The sequence below is a fragment of the Helianthus annuus genome, chromosome 4, assembly GCF_002127325.2.
Source record: "Helianthus annuus cultivar XRQ/B chromosome 4, HanXRQr2.0-SUNRISE, whole genome shotgun sequence".
In the NCBI taxonomy this organism is placed as follows: domain Eukaryota; kingdom Viridiplantae; phylum Streptophyta; class Magnoliopsida; order Asterales; family Asteraceae; genus Helianthus; species Helianthus annuus.
Window position 1 is genome coordinate 87141178 of NC_035436.2, and position 25147 is coordinate 87166324.

Here is a 25147-nt window from a genome sequence, read left to right on the forward strand (position 1 = left end):
CATGTATAATCTAGCACGAACCTAATTAAACAAGTAGCATGTATATAGGATTGAGAATATAAAGCATGTTTAAGTGTGTGATAGTGAAGTTTGTATATTAACATGTTACAACCCAAAGTGTTTTAAAAGTAAAATGGGTCAAGTGTACTCACAGTTTTGCAAGCTTCCACTTGTTATTCTGTGACGAGTTGTTGGATGCTTGAGGATGGAATTTGGATGATAACGGAAGATTTAGATCTGGAATTTAAAGTATAACAAAGTAAGTATACAAGAAAATAATCATCTAGGCTTAGTACTCATTCTTGACACTATGAAAACCCATAGGGTTTAGAATGATTTCATGGGTGTAACACCCATTAGAATCGTAACGAGAAGACTAAGTTCTTGGATGATATAACCTAGTTCCATGACGAATAATCACTTGATTACCATCAAAGGTTCAGTTAGTATATTTTATATATGTTATATTTAGTATATAGTATGATTATAGTCCAACAAATATTACAAGTATTATCATAGAAGTCATGCATAGAGGTAGGAGGATAATCTTCCATTTTAAAACCTCTTTTGTATATTTACCAATGCACAAGTTGTCATAAGACAACAAGGATGGTCATGAATGAGTTAATACGGAAATGAAACATACATACTAACTAAGAAGAAAACATCAAGTGAGGTGTGGATTGTAAGTAAGATAGCCCAAACTTTCCAAATAATCACACATACAGAAGTTCAAGTCTTGTTCAACACTTGTGGGTTAAAACCCTTTTAAAAACCAAAAGCTTAGAGGAGTAGAACCTCTGAATTTGTATATGACAACCTTATTTTTAAGCACACTTAATCATAGTCTTGATTAGTGGTATAAGGACATAGGAATGCATGGTTAAAACATGAGTTTAAGTATGTTTAACAAAGTTTTTTGTTCAAAACAGAAAGTTCTTGCACTTCTAACCTCATTATGGTGATGTTCCAACTTTGGTTTTCCATGGAAAACCTATGGAAACATTCCTAGAGGTGTTTCAAGTGCTAAGAAGCAAGAAGAAGTGAAAAAGATGGAAGATAAATGAGTTTAAACTCACTTTTGCAACTTGAAATGATTCTGACTTTTGCTACTGATTTGCAACGGATTTGGAGTGTTTAGAGTGTGATAATGAAGTGTTTGTAAAGTGGGAGAAGTGTGGAAGTGAGTTGGGTTTTATAGAAAGTGATTAGGGTTAGGTGAACATTAAGTGCAAGAAATACACTTAACAAACACAAAATTGCCCAATGGATGAGCTGAATAAACTTTCTGGCGGATCAGGGGTGTCGCGCTGCGCGACAACACACAACCCTCCCCGTCGCGCAATGCGACGGGCATATATTCCGGGTTTAATTTTTTATTTTGGCAACTTGAGTCCCTGAAGTTTATTTTAGATATGTTTTATTGTATTTTATGGTGTTGAATGAAATATAAGCATATTACAAGGGGTGTTTATGTATCAGTAACATAAAAACAAGTATGGGCATGTATGCTTAAGTATGTATGTCGTAAATAAGTATCGTATAAGTCCAATTTAAGCGTAGAAAGCGTATGATTCATATATGTCACGTATTTGCAAGTTTATCACACATTTTCAAGAATTACGAATAAAGTATCATTTGTTTTATGAATTCAAATGTATAGAGGTGTACGAATATGTAAAGCATTAATTGTAAGAAATACGAATTTTATTTACGATCCAAGTCTCAGATTTTACAACGATACAACAAAAAGACGAAATACAAGAATACAAGATTCCAAAAATAGAAATACAAGACGATCTTTCTAAATAAGGAAAGTACGAAAAAGCGGGGCGTTACAATCTCCCCTCCTATAGGAAATTTCGTCCTGAAATTTAGGAAGGTGTAACGAACAGTTGCGGATACTTAGTCTTCATATCACTTTAGAGTTCCCAAGTAAACTCAGCACCACGTTTTGCTTCCCATCGAACCTTGACGATAGGAATTTGACTGCGCCTCAATTGCTTGACTCCTCGGTCTATGATTTTGACAGTTTTCTCCACAAAGTGTAAGGTCTCTTTGATTTGAAGATCTTCGAGTGGAACTTGAAGTCCTTCTTCAGCTAGACACTTATTTAAGTTTGAGACGTGGAAGACAGGATGAACGTTGTTGAGTTCTTCAGGTAGGTCCAGTCGATACGCAACCTTGCCAATCCTTTCAAGGGGATACCTTGAGAAGTACAAAATCACCTATTTCGAATTCCAAGGGTTTACAATGCTTATCAGCGTAACTCTTTTGTCGGCTCCTGGCTTTCAGCAAATTGTCTCGAACCTGTAGAATCTTGTCCGTCGTCTCTTGTATAAGCTTGGGACCAGTGATTTGAGCTTCTCCGATCTCGTGCCAACAAATAGGCGAACGACACTTACGACCATACAATGCCTCGAAAGGTGCCATTTGAATACTCGCGTGATAATTGTTGTTGTACGAGAATTCGATCAAAGGCAAATGCATATCCCAGTTGCCACCAAAATCGATTACGCATGAACGAAGCATATCTTTTAAAGTTTGGATAGTACGCTCGGTTTGTCCGTCAGACTGAGGATGAAAAGCGGTGCTAAGGTTAAGAAGAGTACCCATAGCGGATTGAAAAGTTTGCCAAAGACGAGACGAAAGCGGCCATCACGGTCAGAAATGATGTCAATGGGGATATCATTGACATAAAATAAGAAAGCTTATTGCTTATAAGCCTTTAGTTTGTACCTAAGTCACAAATAAATAAGTTTTCAAAAGAAAACCGACATTTTGTTTGTTAGTTTAGCCAATTTATCATAAAAGGTAAAAGGGGGTAAAGGAACTATGTGTTGATTTTACGCCTTTAGCCACTTTTCAAATAAAACTACCCTACCTTTAACCAAAAACGTATCCTCTAAAGTCCTCCTGATATTTACAAGGATTATGTTAAAAAGGGGGATGTTTGATTACTTGTCAAGCATATGGTAGGAGTAAGTTCCATATTGGGATCGAGCGTTTTACTTAGACATCTTCGGCTGAGTGTTAAGTGATCACTTGTGAGGTGTGTGAGTTTGTATATAGCTAAATGAAATTTTAAAAGGCAGGTTATGCCCAGAAATATTTATTTTTCTTAAAAAAATTCTAAATAAATCATGTCGAATAGAATTGTAAATAAAATAAAAACAAGAATAAAAAAAAATTGGATTCCCAACACTCTACAAACAAGGCCCAAAAACTTCTTCTCTACCAATTCCATTTGGGTGTGTAAGCAATATAAAAGAGTTTTGCTTGAGTACAAGCAAAGATTCAAGTGTGGGGGTATTTGATATGCACCAAATGCAACATATAAATTGTATCAAATAAGGTATACAATCAACCCTTTTTAGTACTAATGTTGGAAAAAGTGCATGTCTTTGTATACTTTTGATTTTCAGGATTAAAAGAGCTTAAGTGTACAAAAGAAACAAATTAACGGCAAAAACTAACAGAAATACAAAAGAAGGAAAGATGATACACCATACCGACCCTCAGAGCTTCGCCCCTAGACCAAAAACAACAAATCAGAAGATAAGCATGGGCTGCGCCACCTTGGCATGGGTCATGCCCCATTCAAGATTCCAGTAAGATAAAGACAAACAGAAGCAGACAAGAGATCCGGGGCTGTGTCACATGGACACGGACCGTGGTCAACTCCCAGAAATGAAAATCTTGGAGGGTACAGCAAGTACAATGGCCACGGAGTCGTGCAAGCATCCGGATTGACAACTCTTTAAATGAAGACAGAGAATAAGGAAGATACGGGGCCGTGCCCACCAGGGACAGGGTCGTGTAAAGCTTCTGTTTCCACCTATAAATAGGGGTGCTTAGTTCAATTGCAATCCATCCCTTGGAAAACCACTTCTCTCACATCTACCACCACTCCACCACCGCAATACCACCATCATCCACCACATTCATCCATCATCCATCTCTAGAGCGTGTGTAGTAGTCTCGGGATCAAAGATTGATCGTAAGAGTTTTTGTCAAACAAAGGCCATGCTTAGCTAATCTCTTACATCACTTGGCGAAGACAAGTCATTTATGTATTACTTTTGATTTCCAAGCTTTGGTTAACTTTTTAATTGGGTATGTATTAATGACTTTAATAACTAGTTTTTTTATATTGAAAGTGAACTTTATTCTATCATCTCTTCATGTTTTGTTGATTCACTCATTCGTGTCTTTACGGTCTATATAAAACACATTAACTGCCTGGAAGGGGGTTAGAAGGGTAGTATGGGTAAAGTTCTTGCCTCGTTCAGTGTATAGATCCTGCGAGTACTTGATTCAAGTTTATTAGGACTTCCTTTGAGACAGATAGCATCAAATTGGGGGAACTAAGAACGGCCTTGCGGGACTGTATCCCTGCTAACTCAGACCAATATGGTTGAGGGCAGCGTTGACTCCAAAAGAGGGACATGCCACTATAACTAAGATAATCTTTTAAAAAACCCAAAGCGTGAAAATCATCAAAGGATACCTAAAAGATGAGTCTGAACCAAGTGATTTTATCTTGTCTATTTATTTCTTTTATTTATTCATTTAGTTTCTTTATTTTACTTACTAAAAACATTTTCTCAAAATTTGTTTAGATTAGACGTCAACGATATTCCGGTATTAAAAGCTCTTGTGTTCTTGGATGACCTCGGTATCTTACATCGCTATGTTACGCCAACGATGGGTGCACTTGCCATAGCGTGTTGTAGATAGTGTTATATCGTGTTTTATAAATATAAAGCTTGAATAACGAGTGAAAAGTACTTAAAAATTATAATAAAAATACACACACCCTCGCTCACGTCAATTATTATAGAATGGCATTCATTATGTATAAAGCAATCTTTTGTAGAATACCTTGTATTTTAGAGTACATTGCTTTATTAAGTTTTATTAGGTATTTAATATGTCCGCTGTGCAATGAATATACCAATTAGTTTACCTCGGGTTTTGGGGTTGTGACATAAGTACACGTAATCATATCACAAGGAAATGGTACTTGAAATCTTTCGTGTCTTTTGCTTAAGTGGATAAATAATATCAATAATCATCTTGGACTGTTTCTCAAAAAATAATTAAGAAAATTAATTATTAGTGTGAAACAGTTTACTAAGCTGATATGATCTTCTTACACATGATTCTCACAAAAAGATGCAATGTAAATATGTTTAAGTTTCTATAGTTCTCTTGAAAATATCAAAAATACCAAAATAATTTTTTGTTTAAAAAGGTCTCCCATATTGAACTATTAATCTGATGTTTTTGCATATACACTAGCATATTAAGATAAAATATTGGTTTATGTATAATGTGGAAAGGACTAATGGGTCTTTCGAGATGTTTTGTTTATAATTCTAGACAGATTGATGCCATTATCAAAATGAAGTGCAAAATCTAAGTGTAGTGGAGAATCTAAGTGAAGTGCGGAATTCAAAATATAGTGCTTGAATCTTCCTCCTACATTGCAGAGAATGATAAAAGATTACAGTCGTGCTGCTGAAGCAGAGATTGCTATTTTCTGTTGATCTTCAATGTATGAAAGATTTGGTAATTGGATGCATCAACTTAGGGAAAGTCGTATGTTGCTGACATGTAACACCTCGAAAATTCACGTCCTATAATGTGTAGACACGTTTCATATGTTTGAACGTGTGAAAGAATGTTATAAAAGGATTAAAGTTGACAATCATGGAAAGTATGTGAATATACGAGTTCTAAATGTCAACAGTGAATAAATATATTATATATTAACCCTACATGATGCTCATACCTTCAAACGAATAAATCATGGATCATACGAAGCTAAATATGAAGGAAAGTGAGAGATTACAAACCACAGGGGTTAAATGTGTCAACATGTTTAAGTTAGACCTCTGAGTGACCTTTTGACAAACCCGAAGCTTTGTAATGGTTAATTATGCTCACTAGAATGTACGATATAAATTTCGTAAAGTTTCGTTATCGTATGAGAAAGTTATGATCAAATTCGTGTGCGAGGGGTTAAAGCGTCAACGTTGAAAGTTAGGACTTTTCGGGTAACAATAAAGTTAATCGGGGACTTAACAAAGTGGGTAAATGTCTTAAAGCCCTTATATGTTAATTTAGAGGGCTCATTGTGCAAAACAAGACATGAAAGCGACCTTTAGAAGGACCAGGGACCAAAACTGCAATTAATGAAAATTTGGTTTGGCTAGATCACACATGCTCGCGAGTTCTACCTCATTATAATTTATTAAAGGCCTTGCGATAACCAATCCATGCCTAAAACTACATCAAACCCAGCCAATTTCATTGACAAAAGAGATAGCTGGATAAAATGATTCATAATGGATATAAAGCATCCATCAAGAAGAGTTCAAGCATTTTCTAAGGTACCATCTGCGAGTTCTACCTCATATTTAATGTCTAGAGTTTTAATAGGCAGATTTAGTAACTTACTAAACTTATGGTCTACAAAGGACTTATCGACACCTGAATCAAATAAAACTCTAGCATAAATATCATTAATGAGGAAGGTACCTGTTATAACCTTGTCATCATTCACCGCCTCCCTGGTGTTCATCTGAAAGACCCTAGCATTGGTTTTCTTTGCCTCATCAGGTTTCTTGGTATTCCTAGGGCAATTAGTCTTAATGTGCCCTTTTTCATTACAACCATAGCAGCTTGCATCCTTCAAGTTTCGGCACTCCAGAGTTTTGTGCCCTTTCTTTTTGTAAATTCCACAAGGCTTAGCTTGTGGATCCTGATTGCACTTCCCAAAGTGCCTCTTATCACAAACCTTGCACCTGGGTTTGTCACTAAACTGACTTTTCTTAAACCTAGAACTACCCTTCTTCTTTTTATTCGACGGATGGGATTGATCATCTTCTCGCTTTCTCTTCCCGTCCTCAGTGATCCTCCTTGACTTACTTCTTATTGCATCAAGGGTTAGAGACAGTGAAAGATCCACAACTGATCTATAAGAAGTAGGCTTAGAAGCCTTAACATTCCCCTTGATTTCAGGGGCTAAACCACCAATAAAACGCGCAATGCGTTTTGGCTCTGGAGTGACCAAATACGGGACGAGTCGAGACATCGAGTTAAAACTAGTAACATAAGATCTACAATCTAGATCTTTCATGACCAATGTGAGGAAATCAGTCTCTACCTTTTCCACTTCATGTTGTGGGCAGTAAGTGTCTTTTATAAGCTCAACAAATTCAGCCCAAGAAAGGTTATATAGGGGAATCTTCCCTGTGGATTGCACTAAGGCTTTCCACCATGCCAGGGCGTCGCCTTTGAAGGACTGTGACACAAACTTTACAATGTCCTCCTTGGCACACCCACTGATATCAACTACTGTCTCCATCTCATCCAACCATTTCATTTAATCAATAGCCCCATTTTCTCCCCTGAAATCTCTTGGTTTACAAGAGACAAAGTATTTCTAGGTACAAGTTGTACCTGGGGGTTTGATCAAGCACAATCTTTTGAGGTTCAGATCTTTGATTGGATGAATGTTGTGAATCATCCTTTCTTGTAGTTTGCTTCTTTGAAAGGGTCTTTAAATGAGTTTTAGATCGAACATTACTTGGTTCTTTAAACATCTCGTTCACAGCTTGAGCAACTGTTGTGTTTATCATGGCCTGAAGTTCGACGCCAGTAACATTTATTTTCGTATTATTATTGTCTCCTTCAACTGAGTGACTGTTAGCTTCATCGGAGCCAGCTATGATTTGAATACTAAAATCAAACAATAATGTTTTGTTTAGTTTGTATGATAAATCATCGAATTTGATGATTTGGTGATCGTGGTATTTGTAAACCATATAGACCATTTAGTTAGTAAATCAAAATTTATTTGATCATGATTTGCCTAGGTTGTAAAGGAACCATTATAGGTAATCGAATAGGATTTAATCCTTTATAATTATCAGACAGGGGACATAAGTCACAACTGTCAATGTCGTATAGACATTTTTCATATAGCACAAAGGCTCGTCTCAAGGACATTTAAAATGGCATATTAGGCCTTGTCACTCGAACAATTTAAAATGTGATCATGATCTTTTTAGATCGAAATGTAAGGGTCGAACATAGTTCATCGCCTTTTTGACAAGAAGTTTATAAAACTATCTTTGTCATGCATACATATTGGCCCGTAGGCAGAACACCACAAATGGATGTTTTGTAATGACATCATATTTGATGTTAATAGCCATGATTCACATTGATCATTTAGGCTTTTGAAAATGGCTTGGAAAGATCCAAGTACTTTTGGAAGCTAGTGTGGTCTCTCAAGTCACACTGCCAGGAGTGTTAACATGTTTTTAGATGTTAACAAGGAATTATTGTCTTAAAAAGGTTATACCATCGTAGCCATTAATATTTTTGCTAGGTTATACCTTCAAGAACTTCTTTTGAAATTTCTTTGGCAGATCAACTTAAAATTGAAATGATATTTGCATGATGTAATAAGGTACAAAATATCTCAAAAGAAATTTCATTAAAATACTAAACGATTACAAGAAATGCCCTAAATGGGTCTTGAAATAAACAAATTGTCCACGCAGGGACTAAAGAAAAGAAACAAGTCCACGCAGGGACTAGTACAGAAATAAAATGTCCACGCAGGGACTTAATTGAAATTATAATACAAAATAAAAATAAAAACTTCTACTTCTTTTTGCCCTTTATGAAGTTCGCGAGGCCTTTAAGAAATTTGTTGTGCTTGTTATCGCGTTCCTCTGCTTTTTGTTCAACCTGATCCAACCTCTGTAGGATTTGTTGCGTTTGCAATTATGGAGGTGGAGGTTGCTGCTGATATGGAGGGTATTGATACCCTTGCGCAGGATATCCAGTTGGGTATGTCGGAGGAAACGGTGAGGGGTAAAGGGCATTATATTGAGCTGCCTTAAGATATGGATCCTGGGCAGGAGCTTGATACTCAAAAGGGTTATACCCAGGCGAACCTGGGTAAGTAGGTATTGGGTTTTCATAACCCATTGGCGGTGATGGTGGAGCAAAGGTAACCGGCGGGGGATTATTTTCCAGCACCGCGTGAGAAGGTCCACCCATTTGTGGATCTTCATGGATTGGAGGGTAAGTGCTCGAAGCTTGTGGGGAACTGAATCTCGGCCCCCCTCGCACGGACATCCGTGCGTTCCTCCTTCGCCTTGGTGGCTCAGGAGGTGGTTGTGGTGGTTGTTGAGGTGGTTCCTCAACTGGCAATGGCGGTGGAGTTACCGCCTGGATGTATGGTTCATCCATTGAAGATGTGGTGGAGAGTTATGAAAAGAAGGGGTGTATTCCCACTTGTATGTGTTCCATCTCTCGGCCCATGAATCAGGGCCCTGGTATGGCGATCCCGCATAAGAAGAACCGCTGGAGATACTGATGGGATGCGTAGGCGTCCCAGTTGGTGGCATTACTGGATCTGGATCATCGTCCATATCCATGTCTTGTGAGAAGTGGTCCTTGGGTCCTAGTGGGTTATATGCTGGTGGTTCATTGATATAATCGTTGGGGTTAAATTGACCCGGTGAATGAGTGTAACAAGTGATGTGAATGATGTGAGTGGTGAGAATGGTAAGAATGGTATGAATGTTGGGGCTCGTCTTGTATAAGCGGCCCAAAGGAAGGGTGAAATGAGGGTGATGTACTTAGCAATACGGATCTCCTCGCGGGTTGTAAGGATTGCCTCCAATCGTCATTTGAATCGAAGGTACTAAAGGACGCGGATGGAGTGCGTCTGTGTGAGGTTCCAACGTTACTTGACGGTCCTCCACGCATAGGACCTTTTCCTTTTCCTCTGACACGTGGCGGCATTTTATAAAACCTGTCAAAACAAAAATAACATATAAACGAAAAATGGAAGGTTAAGAATAAATCCTAGGTCATTTGCCTAGACTCGGAAGTCTTAAGGAATGTGCTATTGTGTCATTGAGATTAAACACAAAAGGCTAGTGTTTAATTCACTCAATGTTGGCTCTGATACCAACCTGTCACACCCCGATATTTCCACATATTACCGGTGGGCCCGGTGGGGAGTATTGTGACGTAGTTGATATCATCATAGTCAAATAACACAATATTATAGCACTGCAAAAGGCTTGGTAGATTAATTACTATTACAAACCATAGTGTCCGAGTGTTTAAAATAAAGAACATACAGACTGATTGTAATAGAGATCCACAGGCGGATCATAAAACAAGTACAAGAAACTGAAATAAACAGACTTCAGGCATCTAAGGATTTGCAAGATCCTCTTATTTGACACCGAGTAGCTCCAGCCTAATTTCGAGAGGTACCTGTCACTTAGTCTTTGGAAAATACGTCAGTTTTCACTGGTAATTACAATTAACCGACTCATTTGAAAAGAGTTTATAAAAATTGATTTAAGTGCACAAGGCACAGAACCATTTATAACTTGGGACAATCTTTAATAAAATCTTGTATACCGTTTTACATGTTTGTCATACATGTGGGCCGGTTTGGAAGCCGGTCATGATTAACCGACTCACCACTATAAAACCCACAAAGGAGTTATCCCCAACATGTGGGTTATTTAGCATTTGCATCTGTCAGGTGTATGCCTACACCTCGTGCATAGGTCGTGGCCATTTTCAAATGAAATGAGCCGAGGATATCCAGGACATGGTCGTATTAACCCCCAATGCTTATGTTATCAAACAAAACAGATTAAAACGGGTTATGCAAATTTATTAATCACAATCCGATTAAATGATTTCATACCCGACCAAGCGGTATTACTATTATACCGTATCCCAAGCCCGTATAAGGGAAAATAAGTTAAAAGTATTTACCTGGGCTAGATTTGTAAGGATGTAACTCAGCCTTATGTCTCCTAAAGCCTTATGTAAATACCTTCTACCGAGGCTACTCAATCTGTATGGAAGGTTTATTAACCTATTAGGATACTAACGGGTCTTATTCATGTCAAAGACTTAGACAGGTTAGTTCAAAAGATAGTTTACGGTTCGGAACGCTAGATTAAGCGAAGACCGAAATGGAATGTGATTTAGACCCGAAAAGTTTGGATACTTGTATAATATGGGTAAACTAAACACATTCTGGATTTTTGAAGATTTAATGATAAGGTTAAACCCATTTCGGCTAATTCATGTAAACTAGTTACATAAACCGAACCGAACACATAAATGCATAACGGGTAACCGAATGAACCATATACAAGTCTCATATGTTATTATGCTTAAAATATGTTAATACATCAGTAGGATGTTAACATATATGCCAAAAAAAGTATTTAAAACCAAATTAAGTCCCGTAGGGGCATTTTGGTCGTTTTAATATTTATAAAAGAGGTTTTATATTAAACTGATATTCTGTTCTAAAACATTCAGTAAAAATATTTATTTTACGATGTTTAAACAGTAGGATATCATTCATATGTGTGGTTTACCATTTATGGCAAACTATGCCTCGAATGGGTATTTTGGTCATTTCACATATGATTTTAAGGACATATTTGGAAGTCTGAGTTCATGACTTATACTTACTATAAAAATATTACAATTTATTTATAAATGCAGTAGGTAACAAGTCTAATGTGCTAATTATGGTTTTAAACCATACTATGCACCTAATTTAGCGTAAAAGTCGATAATTAACGATATTTAAGACGTTTATGTGATTCTGAGATTTTGATCAGCCTTGAATGTTTAAAATATTTTATTTTTCATATCAAGTCAGTAGAAAAAGGTTTGGCATGCTAATCACATGTAAATCACATTTTATTAATCAAAAGGGTATTATCGTCAATTAAGGAATTTATACAAAAACTCAATGATATGTTCAGTTTATAATCTGACCCAATATTCCAAAAATCCCTAAAAATAATATTCTAACAGTAGGTAATGATTTTTGGGTCAAAATCTATGTTTAAACATGCATTATCCATAATAGTGTAGTTTAATTAATAAAAAGTTCAAATTTAGGGTATCTTGAATAACATCATTTTGAGACCAGAGAATCATGTCAAATTAATTTAGACATGCTTATATATCAGTACTTAACCTATTTTGTATGCTCACTTATTCAAAAATATCATTTTTGACTAAAAATGACAATATGGTCAATTATAAGCATAATAACGGAAACTAGCATAAAATTCAGAATATTAATGACCAGGTAATATAACTCCAGAGGGTTGTATTACAACATAAGATGGTCCTAATGGAAGCTTAAAACATAGAAGAATTAAGCTCAATCGGGTCAGAACTGAAAGTCAAAGCAAAAGTCAAGCTTTTTGCGACTTTCGGTTGCGAACCGGCCCTAAACTCAGAATTGTCGGGTTGAACATGCTTAGACGTGTTCTAATAATATTTACCAAGTTATTAAAGTGATAAAATATGGTTTATACCTTCTACATTATCAGATTATGTTTTTATTTAACAACTTGACCAGTTTGACTTTTTAATTAAATAGTTTGACCCGACAACTAACTAAGCAAACGAGAAAATTAGGAGGTGCCCTTTTAAGTGATTAACACCTACCTAATTATTGTCACATAGCCATATTCGCCTCGAACAATGGCTGGACCATTTGAGTTTAAACCGAGAGTCAAAGCCATTTTACGTAACTTTGACTTTTCAATTTTTAATTAACAAAACTGAACTAAATAGGAGACTAAGACACTTACAAAAGGTCCTAGCAATCTTTTCTACTAGAATGAGCTTCCTTTTTTGTCAGGAACCTCCATAATTGAGAGAAGAGATGACTTGAATGATTTGTGAAATGAACTAGTGCAACACAAGGGCCTATTTATACTTGAAGACCTTAATTCAAGATCATCACAAGTGTCATGGGGATGTTTAGGATCATCCCAGGTGTCCTAGTGGTATTCTAAAACCATCAATAAGCTCCTGGAATCAGATTTGGAGTGTTTAAGTTTGTGAAATGCTGAAACCTGCAGCTGGCATCTTTTTCGGAGCTGGGCACTCCCTCGCGGGCCGCGTAGGAGTTAAGGGAAGCCTACGCGCCCCGGGACAACCTTGACTTCAGGTGAAAATTGTTTCTAGTTTGGCAGTTTCAGTCCCTGGTCCTTTATAACTTTCATAACCTTCTTTTTAGGCATAATTGGCCCTTGTAGTTAGTTTGTAGAGGATCATGGGAGTGTAACCAAACTCCGTTAGGTCCGGTTTCATTAAATCTTTACCGAAAACACTAGTTTCTGCTCGCTGACACTTTTAACCCTTATTCTTGGAAATAACACATAACGATCTCGAAACCTCGTGAATTTGATATCACTTATTCTTGAGAGTATAATCGAATATTACGAAGCCTCGGGTTTGCTAAAAGGTCACTCAGAGGGAAGAATTAACATGTTGACACGTTTAACCCCTGTATCTTGCAAACTTTTGTTTACTTTCACAAACGGCTTCTTATTTCTGAATAATTACTCGTTTAAGAATATATTCATCGTGTGTGATCAATCAGAGGCACAAATTTGGCATGTTGACACTTTTAGTCCCTTCGCATACATATTTTTATCGTTTGTCAACTTTAGTCCTACAAACTCAAGCTTTCACATGTTTAGAGTTTAGGACGCGTGTCTTCACAATTGGACACGTTTTTACGAGGTGTTACAAAGACCTTAACTAAAACACAGAAAAAAAACTACGCAGTAATGAAATTGGCATTTTGTATTTACTTGGCGTTTTATGTATGAAATGATGTTTACCCTTTTTACCCTTAATGAAGCACGTTCTAGTAATAAAACTGATGTTATTTACGATAACGCCACCGTGCCAATCTAGTCCATAGATTGTTTTGATCTGACGATCCATAACCGTTCTCACACTTTTTACCGTTTTCCATAAATCCTGACCCTATATCTATATCTATATATATATAGGGTCAGGATTTAGGGAAAACGGTAAAAAGTGTGAGAACGATGAGAACGCTTATGGGTCGTCCGATCAAAACAATCCATGGACTAGATTGCGTGGTGGCGTTTTCGTAATAAAAACATCAATTTTATTATGTGGGACGCGCTTCATTAAGGGTAAAAGAATCTTTTACCGCTCATATTCAAAACGCCATCAAATGATAACACGCCATTCAAAAAAAATAAAACGCCATTAAAAACAAAACGCCAAAAATTAGTGATAAAACGCGTTGGATATTACAGGAAGAGGAAACAACACAGTAACTGAATTTCAGTTATTAACATTTATTAGAAGAAATTCCCTCCTAAATTACGTTCCAAAAACATCATTATATAAATGACGTAAAACATAGCTTCCATAATCACTTAAATCTATCCATTTCTGCAAAAACTTCTTTAACCAAAAACGCCAACTTAACCAAAACGCCAAAAAACGGCAACAATCGTTTCGTGGAGATACACTCTGGCAATCAGACGATTCGTCCTCCGTTTTGACAACAGAAGGAGGGTGTATGTTAAGATGGTCAGGGCAATTTTGAAGATGGAAGAAGAGGTACAGAGGGGTATCTTATCCCTTGGCATAGCTCTAGACAACGAATGCCATGAAACACATATGCTTATGAAAGCATTAACCAGGAAATTTGGACCAATCAAAGTAGATGTGAAGCCGGACCCTATCATGGCATCATGGCGTTTTGATGATGAAACAAACATGGTGACCGTTATATACGACAACGGAGAGCAGCAAGTCTACTGGCTTGAAAACATCATGACAAAGCAGGGTCTTGGTTTCATGGAAGAATTGCATAACGCCACTTGTACGAACACAGAAATGGACTCAAAATTGGAGTTAATGCAAGACATGTTCAAGTGGGGGCTTCAGAATCTTCAGGAACAAGAAGCCGATGAAGGTGAAGGTGATGACATGGATGAAGATCCAGATGACGACTCCGAGGAAGAAGATGACGCAAGTGATGGATACTTTTCGGATAAAGTACCTTCTGACGAAGGGTTTTAATTTTTTTTCTTTTTTTTCTTCTGTGTAATCTTCTTTTTTTTTAAGATAATTAAATGATACATTTCTCTCTTTATTTCCAAAACGCCAAAAAAATACTAAAAAAAGTTATTCCTTACAAAACGCCAAAAATAACAAAAAATATTTTTCCTGCTTGATATTTTATTTTCTCCGTTATTGTATTCTGTCATCTTAGTCTGCATAACGCCATTTAAAAAAACGTCAAACTTAGAAGATGAGACGTCTATCACCTATAAACTGATAAAGCTGATCAAAACAGTAACTGAAAAGACGGTTACTTTATTACTATCATTTATTACAATAAAAAAATACCGCCTAAACTACGCGTCAAAAAACTCCTATAAGAGAGGGGTCTATAAACAATGAAATTGATCACACCCAGAAAAAACAAACGTCATATCCTCTAGAAACCACTCACTTTAAAACGCCAAATAATGTTAGTTAAAATAACCACAGATGGCAAAGCTTTCACTGAATGGATTCTTCCCCTGAGGGGGTTATCTCAATAATATTTTGCAGAATGAGATCGACAAATATTCAAGAAAAAGAGACTGATGACAGTGATATGCCATCATGTGAGCTTTGTTCTTGATGAATATCGGCATGGAATAAAGGGATCAACACAACTTTAGCTATTTTGGACTCCATTATTACAAAAAGCATCAAGCAAGAGTTGATCTTCAATGACATGCCACCAAACAAGAATATCACACCAAAAACCAGGATGCCACTAAGCAGTTTCGTCTGAAAAAGACGGGGTTTATGTAGGAAAGTTGGCATCTAGCTAAGGTATTCAAAAGGTTCAAAACGCCAAAACAAATTCAAGAAGAAGGAGCTGATGACAGTGAAGATTCGGAAGAGAAATTCGATTACCATTTTTAATTTTTTTTTCTTTTTAATTTTATATTGTTTTGTTATCAAGTTATCTGTTGTTTTTTTATCTAATTCTCTACAAATAAAATATATTATTATATGAAACGCCAAAAACTACAAACATCAAAACGCTAGTAGTGTGAAAACTGTGAGAACGGGTGCTGGCAAAGCAACTTGTCAAATGTATTAAACGCCAAAAAATTCACTAAATGTCAAAAAAAACATTTGGTCTTATTGTTAACTTATGAAAATATTAATGACTCGTAGTGAATTATTATACAAAACGCCACAAAAACGCCAAAAAGTTGACCAGAAAACGCTTTAACGCCAAAAACTTATCTATGTGACACAAAAACAATTAATTCAACGGCAAAAAGTTTAATAAATACAATTAACGACAAAAAAATCTTAGACGCCAGAAAATATTATAGCGCGTTGGGAAAATAAAAGAAGATTGAAAAGACAAAAAAACCCCTCGGACCCTGATCATGTCCCGCGCCACATGTTGGGCCAGGATGCGTTCTCACCGTTCTCACACTTTTGGGCGTTTTCTCCTCATCCCTATATATATATATATATATATATATATATATATATATATATATATATATATATATATATATATATATATATATATATATATATATATATACAGGGGAAGGATGTATAGAAAACTCACTTGTGGTTAAAAAACCCGGGAAACTCAAAGCTTCCGATTTTTTTTTAAATTTACACATGTTATATACATGTTTTTAAGGGTTTTGGGCAAAAAAAAAAAAACAAAAAACCGCCGAGTAGATATTTAAAAAAAATAAAAATAAACAAGTTTTGGTGTAACATATGTTACATTCGTCTTACATATGTTACCCCATAAATTTGTTTATTTAATTTTTAAATATCCACTTGGCGCTTTTTTGATTTTTTTTTTTACCAAAACCCTTAAATACATGTATATAACATGTGTAAATTTTTTTTTAAAAAAAATCGGGAGGTTAGAGTTTCTCAAGTTTTCTAAATTATAAGGGTTTTCTATAGATACTTCCATTATATATATATATATATATATATATATATATGGTAGGGTTCATGCGAGAACCACTTTTATTGCGAGAACCGCGAGAACCAATGTGAACACAACAAAATAAACCCAATACACCACCAAAACCTAAAAAAAACCTAACCCCCCACCCCCCCCCACCCAAGCTAAATGCTTGCGATTTTTTGATAAAAAAATATTTAAAAAAAATTATGTGTTTTTTAGATTTTTTTTTAGGTATTTTTGGTTGTGTTCACATTGGTTCTCGCGGTTCTTGCAATAAAGGTTGGTTCCTTATATATATAATACTGGTAGGAAGGCTCGCACGTTGCAACGGGTACGTTTGTTTTGTCGCCTTTTGTTGTTGTTGGGGTTTGTGGTGTTTGTATGACGTTTGTGGGCTATTCGTTACGATGACAACATTTTTATGGAAATAAAAAGTGAACTACAATATTAATCTTCTATCACCATCAAGCACTAATAAATCCATTGCCATGTTATAGTATCAAATTTAGTAAAAGGCTTAACCCATGTGTAGACAATCAAACATATAATTGTTGAGCTTGTTCTTAAATTTTTTCAACAATTTTTTTTCAAAATAGCTATATACCTACATTTCTGCCATCCAAACACATATTTGATACAATAAAGAAAGATTTATTATTTAGTGGTAATTAATGATGCAATGATGCTTTTGTTTTGGTGTTTCTTTGGTGTCATGTAGTTTGCCATCTTAAATATAGATAAATACTTAAAATATAATTTTAATCTTCATCTATAATTTACATGCAACATTACAAAAACATATATACATTCTTCCCAAATGAAAGTACCTAATGCAAAATATAAAATAAGATTCTAAATCCTTAAATACAATTAATGGATATTACAGATTTCTATATGCTCATCTGATGACTAACTGCTAGGTAACTTTTTGACACAAAACAAAGACATATTGTTTGGAGATTACCTCCATACGTGAATTTTAGAGAGCAGATGGTAGAAATGGAAGAACATAACAAAAATATGTGAATTTGATGTAGATTTGTTCTTGACCTTTGGTATGACATCTTACAAATTTGTGCAAATTACCATAATGGTAGAAAACCTAGTTTCTTTAATAAGGTAACATAGATTAACAAAATAGTAGAGATATATCAATAATTAATAATTAATATTATTATTTATAAATTAAATGAGAGAATGACATGTGCCATTACTTGAAATTCTTTATTATAAGTTAGATTAGATTAGATTATAATACAGTTGTAAATGTATATAAATTAATTCTTAATTAATAGATAATAAAGTAGGTCAGCTCGAGTTCACGCATGCTCGGCTTATTTACACCCCTAGATTACAAATAGGGGTAGCAATAGGACGGGTTTGAGACAGTTATAGTTATCGGTAATCCCTGTCCATACTTGATTGCAAAACCATGTTCTATATCCGCTCAATATCCATCAGACATTGAGTTTACCTTCGGCATCCGGTATACCCGTTAGTTTGTTAGAAAGAAATACTCATTAGAATTTTCAAATGTATATGTTATCATTTTTTATATGGTATATTATCCAAAAAAATTACAAATGTCAAAAACTAAAAATTAGTGACTTAGAAGATTATTGTATTACCCAAGGATAGAAAAATGAATAAAATATTTATAACTAAGGTTCGGATAAAACGGATGTACATGTTACTTCAATCCACAACACTAGTCGATTACGATACCAGTAACCGAGCTATTGTTAAATCAAAAAAAGTGATGCCAGAAGACTAGAATGTGAAATTTTAATAATGATATCTAACCGTTGTTCGCTGCTTCTTCTAAGGTGATGTTTGTTTTTTCGGAGGTAAAATGTCTGTAGTCTGCGGACCACATGTGCAGACATCTGTAACAGAAGAGGTGGACCAAACCTCTGCAGTCTGCAAGAAAAAGACTATTTGCTTTCTAACTTCTGCGCTTGAGGAGGAAGTCTACGGCGGCAACGATGGGGGAGGAAGCTGACGACGGCGGGGCTGGGGGAGGATGCTGACGGGGGCGGCGCTGGGGGAGGAGGTTGACGGCGGCGAGGTTGGGGAACGGGCTAACGATGGCTCGGTGGGGGAAGAGAGGTGGAGGAGATGTGCTAGGGTTTTGGATGAAATGTGTGTTTTTTTGTTTTGTGAGATATTAAGGCAAGAAGAACAATGAAGAAGAGGTTAGAAGAGGCTATGCCACTGCATCAAAAAAAGAGAACATGTAGACATAAGAGGACAAGAAGTGTTTTTCAGAAAAAACAAACACCTAATTCAGACAAGAAGTGCTTTTCAGAAAAAGAAAAAAAAACATCACCTAATTCATGTTTAAATTAGAGGATATGAGGCTCAGCATTATCTTTGGCTAATTTTACACAGAATCGTGGTGCTTGACTGTCGAATCAATTTCATAAACAGATTAATTAGAGAAAGAAATGATGATAAACATCGCCATGAACGACAAATCTCATTGTTGACATGGCTCAATTCAACATCTCTCACCATATGTTCAATTCCGGGCTTCAGATAAATTTTAGTTAGAGCTCAGGAGGTCATTTAGGAAACCAACCGGCACTCCCAGGCATTTTGGCCCATATAAGGTGTTAAGAGCAGACTTAAATCACCTGAATAAGCAAAATATACATGCGCACTTACGACTATAAATCATACTTCCAGAATGAATAATTTCTACACTAAAATGAGCAAACTTATAACCAAAAAACCTATATAAAACGTTTGTAACGCCACTAACAGTCTAAAATACTCCACAACAGATTAATTATTATTGTGTTTGAATGCGAATTGCAATGTAACTACAAAAATCCAGTAACTACTATATCAGTTTTGTTTTAATGCCAGAATTACCTCAAAAAAACAAACAAAACTTTTCCAAGTCCAAAAAGATGATGGTATGAAATAAGAAGTGTCGACGTGAAACAACAAAGTATCTGGTTGGTTAACGCTTGACCCATTGGTAGCTCTTTCTTGCTTTCGCCTTACCAGGTTTCTTCCTTTCCACAATTCTTGAGTCTCTTGTCAAAAAACCAGCTGCCAAACACACACAAATTACATCACTCAAATAATAATAAAACTCTTTAATAACAGTAAAGACAATATTGCCAACACCTTTACTTATTCTGGTGGTCATCGGTCTACATAGATAGGATTTTAGGTTTCCGTTCGAACCGGGCCAGCCAGATTAATTAATTGTAAACCTAATAAAATGTGTTTAATTTGAGCTCATTAAACAGTTAAACATTGGTTTCTTTGGTAATCTTCTGATATTTACATTACTTAATAATTTTTCTACTCAGACCAGCAGCAATTTGCAGCCCTTGTTGCTTAAGAACAAAGTCTTGAGGTAGTTTCAAGGTTTGTTCTGTAAAAACCTCTTTTAATGTAAATGGTCTATCAAGTAACGCCTTTAAGAATCTCCGTATCATTCCAATCCGAAAACCGATCAATCAGAATCAGGGATGACGAAACCGGGCGGGCAAACAGGTCCAGTTTTCTACCCCGTGTGCAACCCAAACAGGGAAGGCAGACAGATGAAAGATCTATGATTCCTAATTTCTTCAAAACTAGCCCTCACTCGTAGTATATCATTAAATAAGTTTGACTAGCAAGTAGAATGGGTACGAACATTCTCTTCAATCAAAAGCTAAGCTGCTTCCACATTTAAAAAGTAAACAGCTAACTAACTAATTTATCTGAGTTGACAAAAAGCAAAAAAGACAGAATAAAGGAATCCTCTGAACTCAAATCAATTAATCAAAAACTTTGAAATTTTGCAAAAATGAAAATAACGGCCGTTACTTCATTTATAAACGCAACATTAATTAATTAATTATTACACAAAATATATTAAGTTTACAGGCCTAATTTACTTTTTTCTCAGCTAGAAAATAATAAACTTTACTGCAATTTAGTAACACTGCCTTCTGTCTACAAGTTTTCTTTATTTGTTGATCCTTATTTTTTACACATTTCATTATAGGCTAAAATATTTAATTGAATCATGTGTCGGATCAAAATATATAAACCAGACATATAACTACAAAAAAAAAAAAAAAAAAAAAAAAAAACAGGATCGTATTTACCTTCTTTCAACGGAGGACGGAACTGATCTGGAGCCCAGTTTTGCAAGGCCCTGCTCATACCAAGACGAATTGCACCAATTTGACCTGATTAATGCATATATTATTATTTATTATAAAAAACTGAAAATTTACACAAATGGTAGCAGGAAGGAACTGAGAGGGGGGTAATCACCTGAAATACCACCTCCTTTAACAGTACAATTAACGTCAAGAAGGCCCAATGTTTTAGTCTCAGATAGAGGGCGAAGAAGTGCAGCCCGTTGATCAAGCATTGGGAAATAGACATCAAACTGTTTGTCATTAATGACAAATTTACCCTCACCGGGTTCAATCCAAACACGTGCGATACTACATTTCCTTTTCCCGGTGCCATACGCCCTACCCTGACTATCAACTTGCCTAACCCGTGATTTGGCTATTTCCTCTTGTTTCTGTCTCTCAATGTCAGCCCTAGTTAACTTGTGTGTGTTCTTTTCATAACGCATATCTTCAATCATGTTCAGTGGGGGCAATCCAGGAACTCCATCTAGGTCCTTTAGTGCCATCAAACTGTCTAGCATCTCATCTGTGATACCGGATGCACTAATTAAATCCCCAAATGCATGATCTCCACCTGTCGTCATAAAATATTTCACATGAGATACACAAGAATTTATTAGATTTCCAGTTACTTAAGAAAATGGTAGATTAAGCAAATTGTCAATACTTCTTAGGAGGAGTTCAAAGTAGTGTAAATCAATAAATAAATACGATTGCAAAGTGATAGTAACTGCACAAAATTTACAGCTCCCAGCAAAAAAAAGGGAGATGTTGTTTCTATAGATTTGTTATGTAGAACTAGCATACATTAATTCACTTTTCATTATCAAGAGTTGGGACCAAAAAGTGGTTTGTTTTTGACTTCCGTAAAAGATTGGCATTCTCTATTCAACATCTTACATATGTGAAGCAAGTTTAATCGGCACCCTTGGTTTTTTAAAAGCGTGAGGTGCACACATCGCGGACACAACATGCAAGATATGTATATAATAATTTTATTTATTTATAATAGGTTTCTATCATCATGACATCACGTACCTAAATTATGATACAAATAACCACTACATATGATTTAATAACCTCTGTGTGCAACCTCCACAAAATCTGCCACCTTGGTTTTGAATTGCGTGATGCGCTCCGATGTGTTTGGTCCAAAAATCTGATGCGCGACGCGCTCTTATTAAAAATATACTAAAAAATTATTTATACATAACAACTTATAAAAACATACTTAAACTAAAACAATTGTCGTAATAGAAGATAAGAATTGTGCTTTTTGGTTCAAATCAAGCACACTAAAATGTTTCTAGAACCACAAAAAGTGTTTAGGAACCATAACGGTTCAAATCAAGCATACTAAAATATTAATTATTGAAAAAACCCAACCCATTTCATAAAATCTGGAGAGAAAAAAAAAACATAACAAACAATGTTGCGTGCATCAAAGCGCATTATGCGACGAGCGCATTATGTGAAATCGGCGCATCATGTAAACGCCACGCATCAGCTGTGGCGATGCGCTCTCATCGGGCACATTATGCGCGCATTTTGAAACCAAGCCTGCCACACAACACAAGAGACGCACCTCATTTGTGCGCCTCAAGTTCGCATGTCGCCTCACACGAGGCGATGCTTCTCTTGCCTTAGTGCGCTTCATGCCTATGCGTACCTCAAGTGCCTTAAGTCTAGACTATTAAATTGTTGTGTCAATTAATCAACAAACCATTTAAAAGTGGTACATGAATTTTAACGGGAAGTAGCTAATGCCTAAATTGTCAATCTCATCATGATAAACTTGGCAGCACAAACATCAACTCTAGCAAAGTTTATAATTTATATGCATTCGGATTTAGACAACTAAGTCTGAAACTAATCAATCTCAAATCATATTCTATGTTAATAACAAGTAACAACAATCAATTAAAATGTGTAGAATATAATACCTTTGAGCACCTCTAACAGATCTTTCTCCTCAATCTCCAACTTTCTATCTTCTTCTTTCTTCAAAGTTTCTGCTTTTTCATCTAACATGTGTAGGTTTCCATCAAGCCCAGCCAATTCTGAAAGCGCTGCATCTCCACTATCAAAAATCTCATATCCATCTTTCTCATCTCCACCTACAATTTTCCACTCATTAAACCCTTCCACTCTGCCCTCACTCTCTGTCACTCCAAGAACATCATCGTTCTCCTTTGACTCGATACTGAAAAAAGACCTCTCGATGTCTTCTCCGTCCGTCGAAATGTTCCAGGAATCGGAGGTTTTGACACCGTTTTTGTGGTTGTTGTTGTTTCCATGATTGGTGGAGAAATAGCAGGTGTTGAGTGAGAATAAAGTGGAGAAGGAGGTAGGGTTTTGGATGAGTGGAGGATTGGGGTGTTTGTAGTGAGAATGAGAGGATGAAATTTGGGTTATGAGACGGAGAGTTGAGGGTTTAGAGAGTACACGAGAGAGCATTCTGTCGGTGTGTGAGTTAGGGTTTGATCGGAGGGGTGAAGATGAACGGAGAAGAAGATGGAGGTCGAAGGGGATCAAGGGGGGAGGAGATGGAAAGTCACCCCTAGTCTTGTGCTCTACTGAAGAGGTGGACCAAACCTCTGCGGTCTGCAAGAAGAAGACTGTTTGTTTTTTAACTTCTACAAGCTGCTGAAATATAAATAAACTTATATTTGATTTAATGATCAAAAACAAAGTTACATCATATATTTGATCAGAAACAACAAAATTACACTATATAATTGATCAGAAACAACAAATTATAGCATATACTTGATTAGAAGCAAAATAATTGATCAAGAAACAACAAAGTTACAACATATAAATGATCAGAAACAAAGTTACAGCATATATTTGATTAGAAACAACAAAATTACACTATATAATTGATCAGAAACAACAAATTACAGCATATACTTGATTAGAAGCGAAATTACACCATATAATTTATCAAGTACAACAAAATTACGACATATAAATGACCAAAAACAACAAAATTACATCATATAATTGATCATAAACCACAAAATTACACCATATGAATGGTCAGTAACAAAATCACATCATAAACAACAAAATTACAGCATATAACTGATCAAAAACAAGCAATCAACATCCAGAAACACTCCGATTCAATGTTAAACCATACTAGATACAAAGTCTTAACCAAAACGCGATTAAAAGTGTAGAAACCCTAAACTCGAATTCTATGCATCTTTGACATTTCCTCTGCTACTTCTGCTCATCAATGACGGTTTTTTCAGACATTTTTCGTTTTTGTGTAGATTTCTTGCACAAAAAGTCAAACTTTATTTAAGAACAAATACCCACTAAGCATAAAAGGATCACATACCTGAATAATCAGCGATTTTATGTGGAGTGGAATAAACTGGCTGTGTGGAGGGAATAATCAGCGGCGGCTGTGTGAAGGAGCTAGGGTTTTGGAGTAGAGGTGCTCGGCGGAGGTGCTCGGCTGTGGAAGGTTTCAGATCGGCGGGAGGGGTGGAGGGCGGCGTGGCAGCGGCTGGAGGTGGAGGAGCAGGGGAGGTCGGCTGAAGAATGGAGAAGGGAACTAGGGTTTTGATTTAATCTCTATGTTGACAGGTTTATTCATATGTTGGTTTTCATAACATATTATCATTATATTATAGTTATAACATATAGATGTCATCATTTACTTATATATATACTAGGTTATAACCCCGTGGTTAAGTAAATAAAAAATCAAATAGTTAATAACGAAGATTTAACAATTATAAAATGATATTTTTAAGACGTTTTTCTGATATCCAAACAAAATTTTGTGTCATGTATGATCAAAACTTGTGATGTTTGTCAAGTTTATAAATATGAAAACATTTGAACCATCGATTAGAAGACATACTGTCTCATCGACTTTCTCACGAGTTTTAACAGTCTTGTGAACATACATTTAATAGCCCAATTTTTATTTAAATAATAGTCTTAATTTATAGCCTTAATTTAGTAGTTCTAAAGATAAACTTATATCAAAATAATAATGTTTCAATTTAAATTAATTAGATAAGTATAAATTATCGGTATCTATTAAATTATATAACTTTAAAATTTAAATTTCTAGACGTGAGCTGCA

General features: G+C 35.7%; 3 protein-coding genes across 6 annotated transcripts; all 3 read right to left on the reverse strand.

The window, feature by feature from the left end:
• Nucleotides 1-148: 148 nt before the first annotated feature.
• On the reverse strand, nucleotides 149-7393 carry LOC110900179. Its single transcript, XM_022147092.1, has 2 exons — nucleotides 6547-7393; nucleotides 149-237 (listed from the first exon to the last, which is right to left on the reverse strand). Exons 1-2 carry the CDS (start codon nucleotides 7391-7393, stop codon nucleotides 149-151), a joined length of 936 nt encoding a protein of 311 aa, XP_022002784.1.
• Nucleotides 7394-8805: 1412 nt separating this feature from the next.
• LOC118491525 (leucine-rich repeat extensin-like protein 2) lies at nucleotides 8806-9276 on the reverse strand. The gene has a single exon (XM_035989370.1). The coding sequence runs from the start codon at nucleotides 9274-9276 to the stop codon at nucleotides 8806-8808; it is 471 nt and encodes a 156-aa protein (XP_035845263.1).
• Nucleotides 9277-19652: 10376 nt separating this feature from the next.
• Nucleotides 19653-24690, reverse strand: LOC110927086 (30S ribosomal protein S9, mitochondrial). Of its 4 annotated transcripts, none has more exons than XM_022170686.2 (5): nucleotides 24389-24690; nucleotides 22983-23643; nucleotides 21173-21613; nucleotides 21001-21084; nucleotides 19653-19948 (listed from the first exon to the last, which is right to left on the reverse strand). In XM_022170686.2, the coding sequence occupies exons 2-5, from the start codon at nucleotides 23494-23496 to the stop codon at nucleotides 19857-19859; spliced, it is 1131 nt and encodes a 376-aa protein (XP_022026378.1). In that variant the 5' UTR covers nucleotides 23497-23643; nucleotides 24389-24690; the 3' UTR covers nucleotides 19653-19856. The 4 variants fall into 4 exon arrangements, with proteins under 4 accessions (XP_022026378.1, XP_022026381.1, XP_022026380.1 ...); XM_022170689.2 differs by having other exon boundaries at nucleotides 22983-23682; nucleotides 24389-24659; XM_022170688.2 differs by having other exon boundaries at nucleotides 22983-23685; nucleotides 24389-24659.
• Nucleotides 24691-25147: the final 457 nt, after the last annotated feature.

Coding starts and splice junctions, on each gene's coding strand:
- LOC110927086 (XM_022170686.2), bottom strand. CDS start 23,496: ATGCTCTCTCGTGTACTCTCTAAACCCTCAACTCTCCGTCTCATAACC. Junction 21,614..22,982: donor TCTGTTAGAGGTGCTCAAAG/GTATTATATTCT, acceptor TTATGACGACAG/GTGGAGATCATGCATTTGGG. Junction 19,949..21,000: donor CCGTCCTCCGTTGAAAGAAG/GTAAATACGATC, acceptor TGTGTTTGGCAG/CTGGTTTTTTGACAAGAGAC.
- LOC118491525 (XM_035989370.1), bottom strand. CDS start 9,276: ATGGATGAACCATACATCCAGGCGGTAACTCCACCGCCATTGCCAGTT.
- LOC110900179 (XM_022147092.1), bottom strand. CDS start 7,393: ATGAAATGGTTGGATGAGATGGAGACAGTAGTTGATATCAGTGGGTGT. Junction 238..6,546: donor TGATGACAAGGTTATAACAG/GTACCTTCCTCA, acceptor TTTAAATTCCAG/ATCTAAATCTTCCGTTATCA.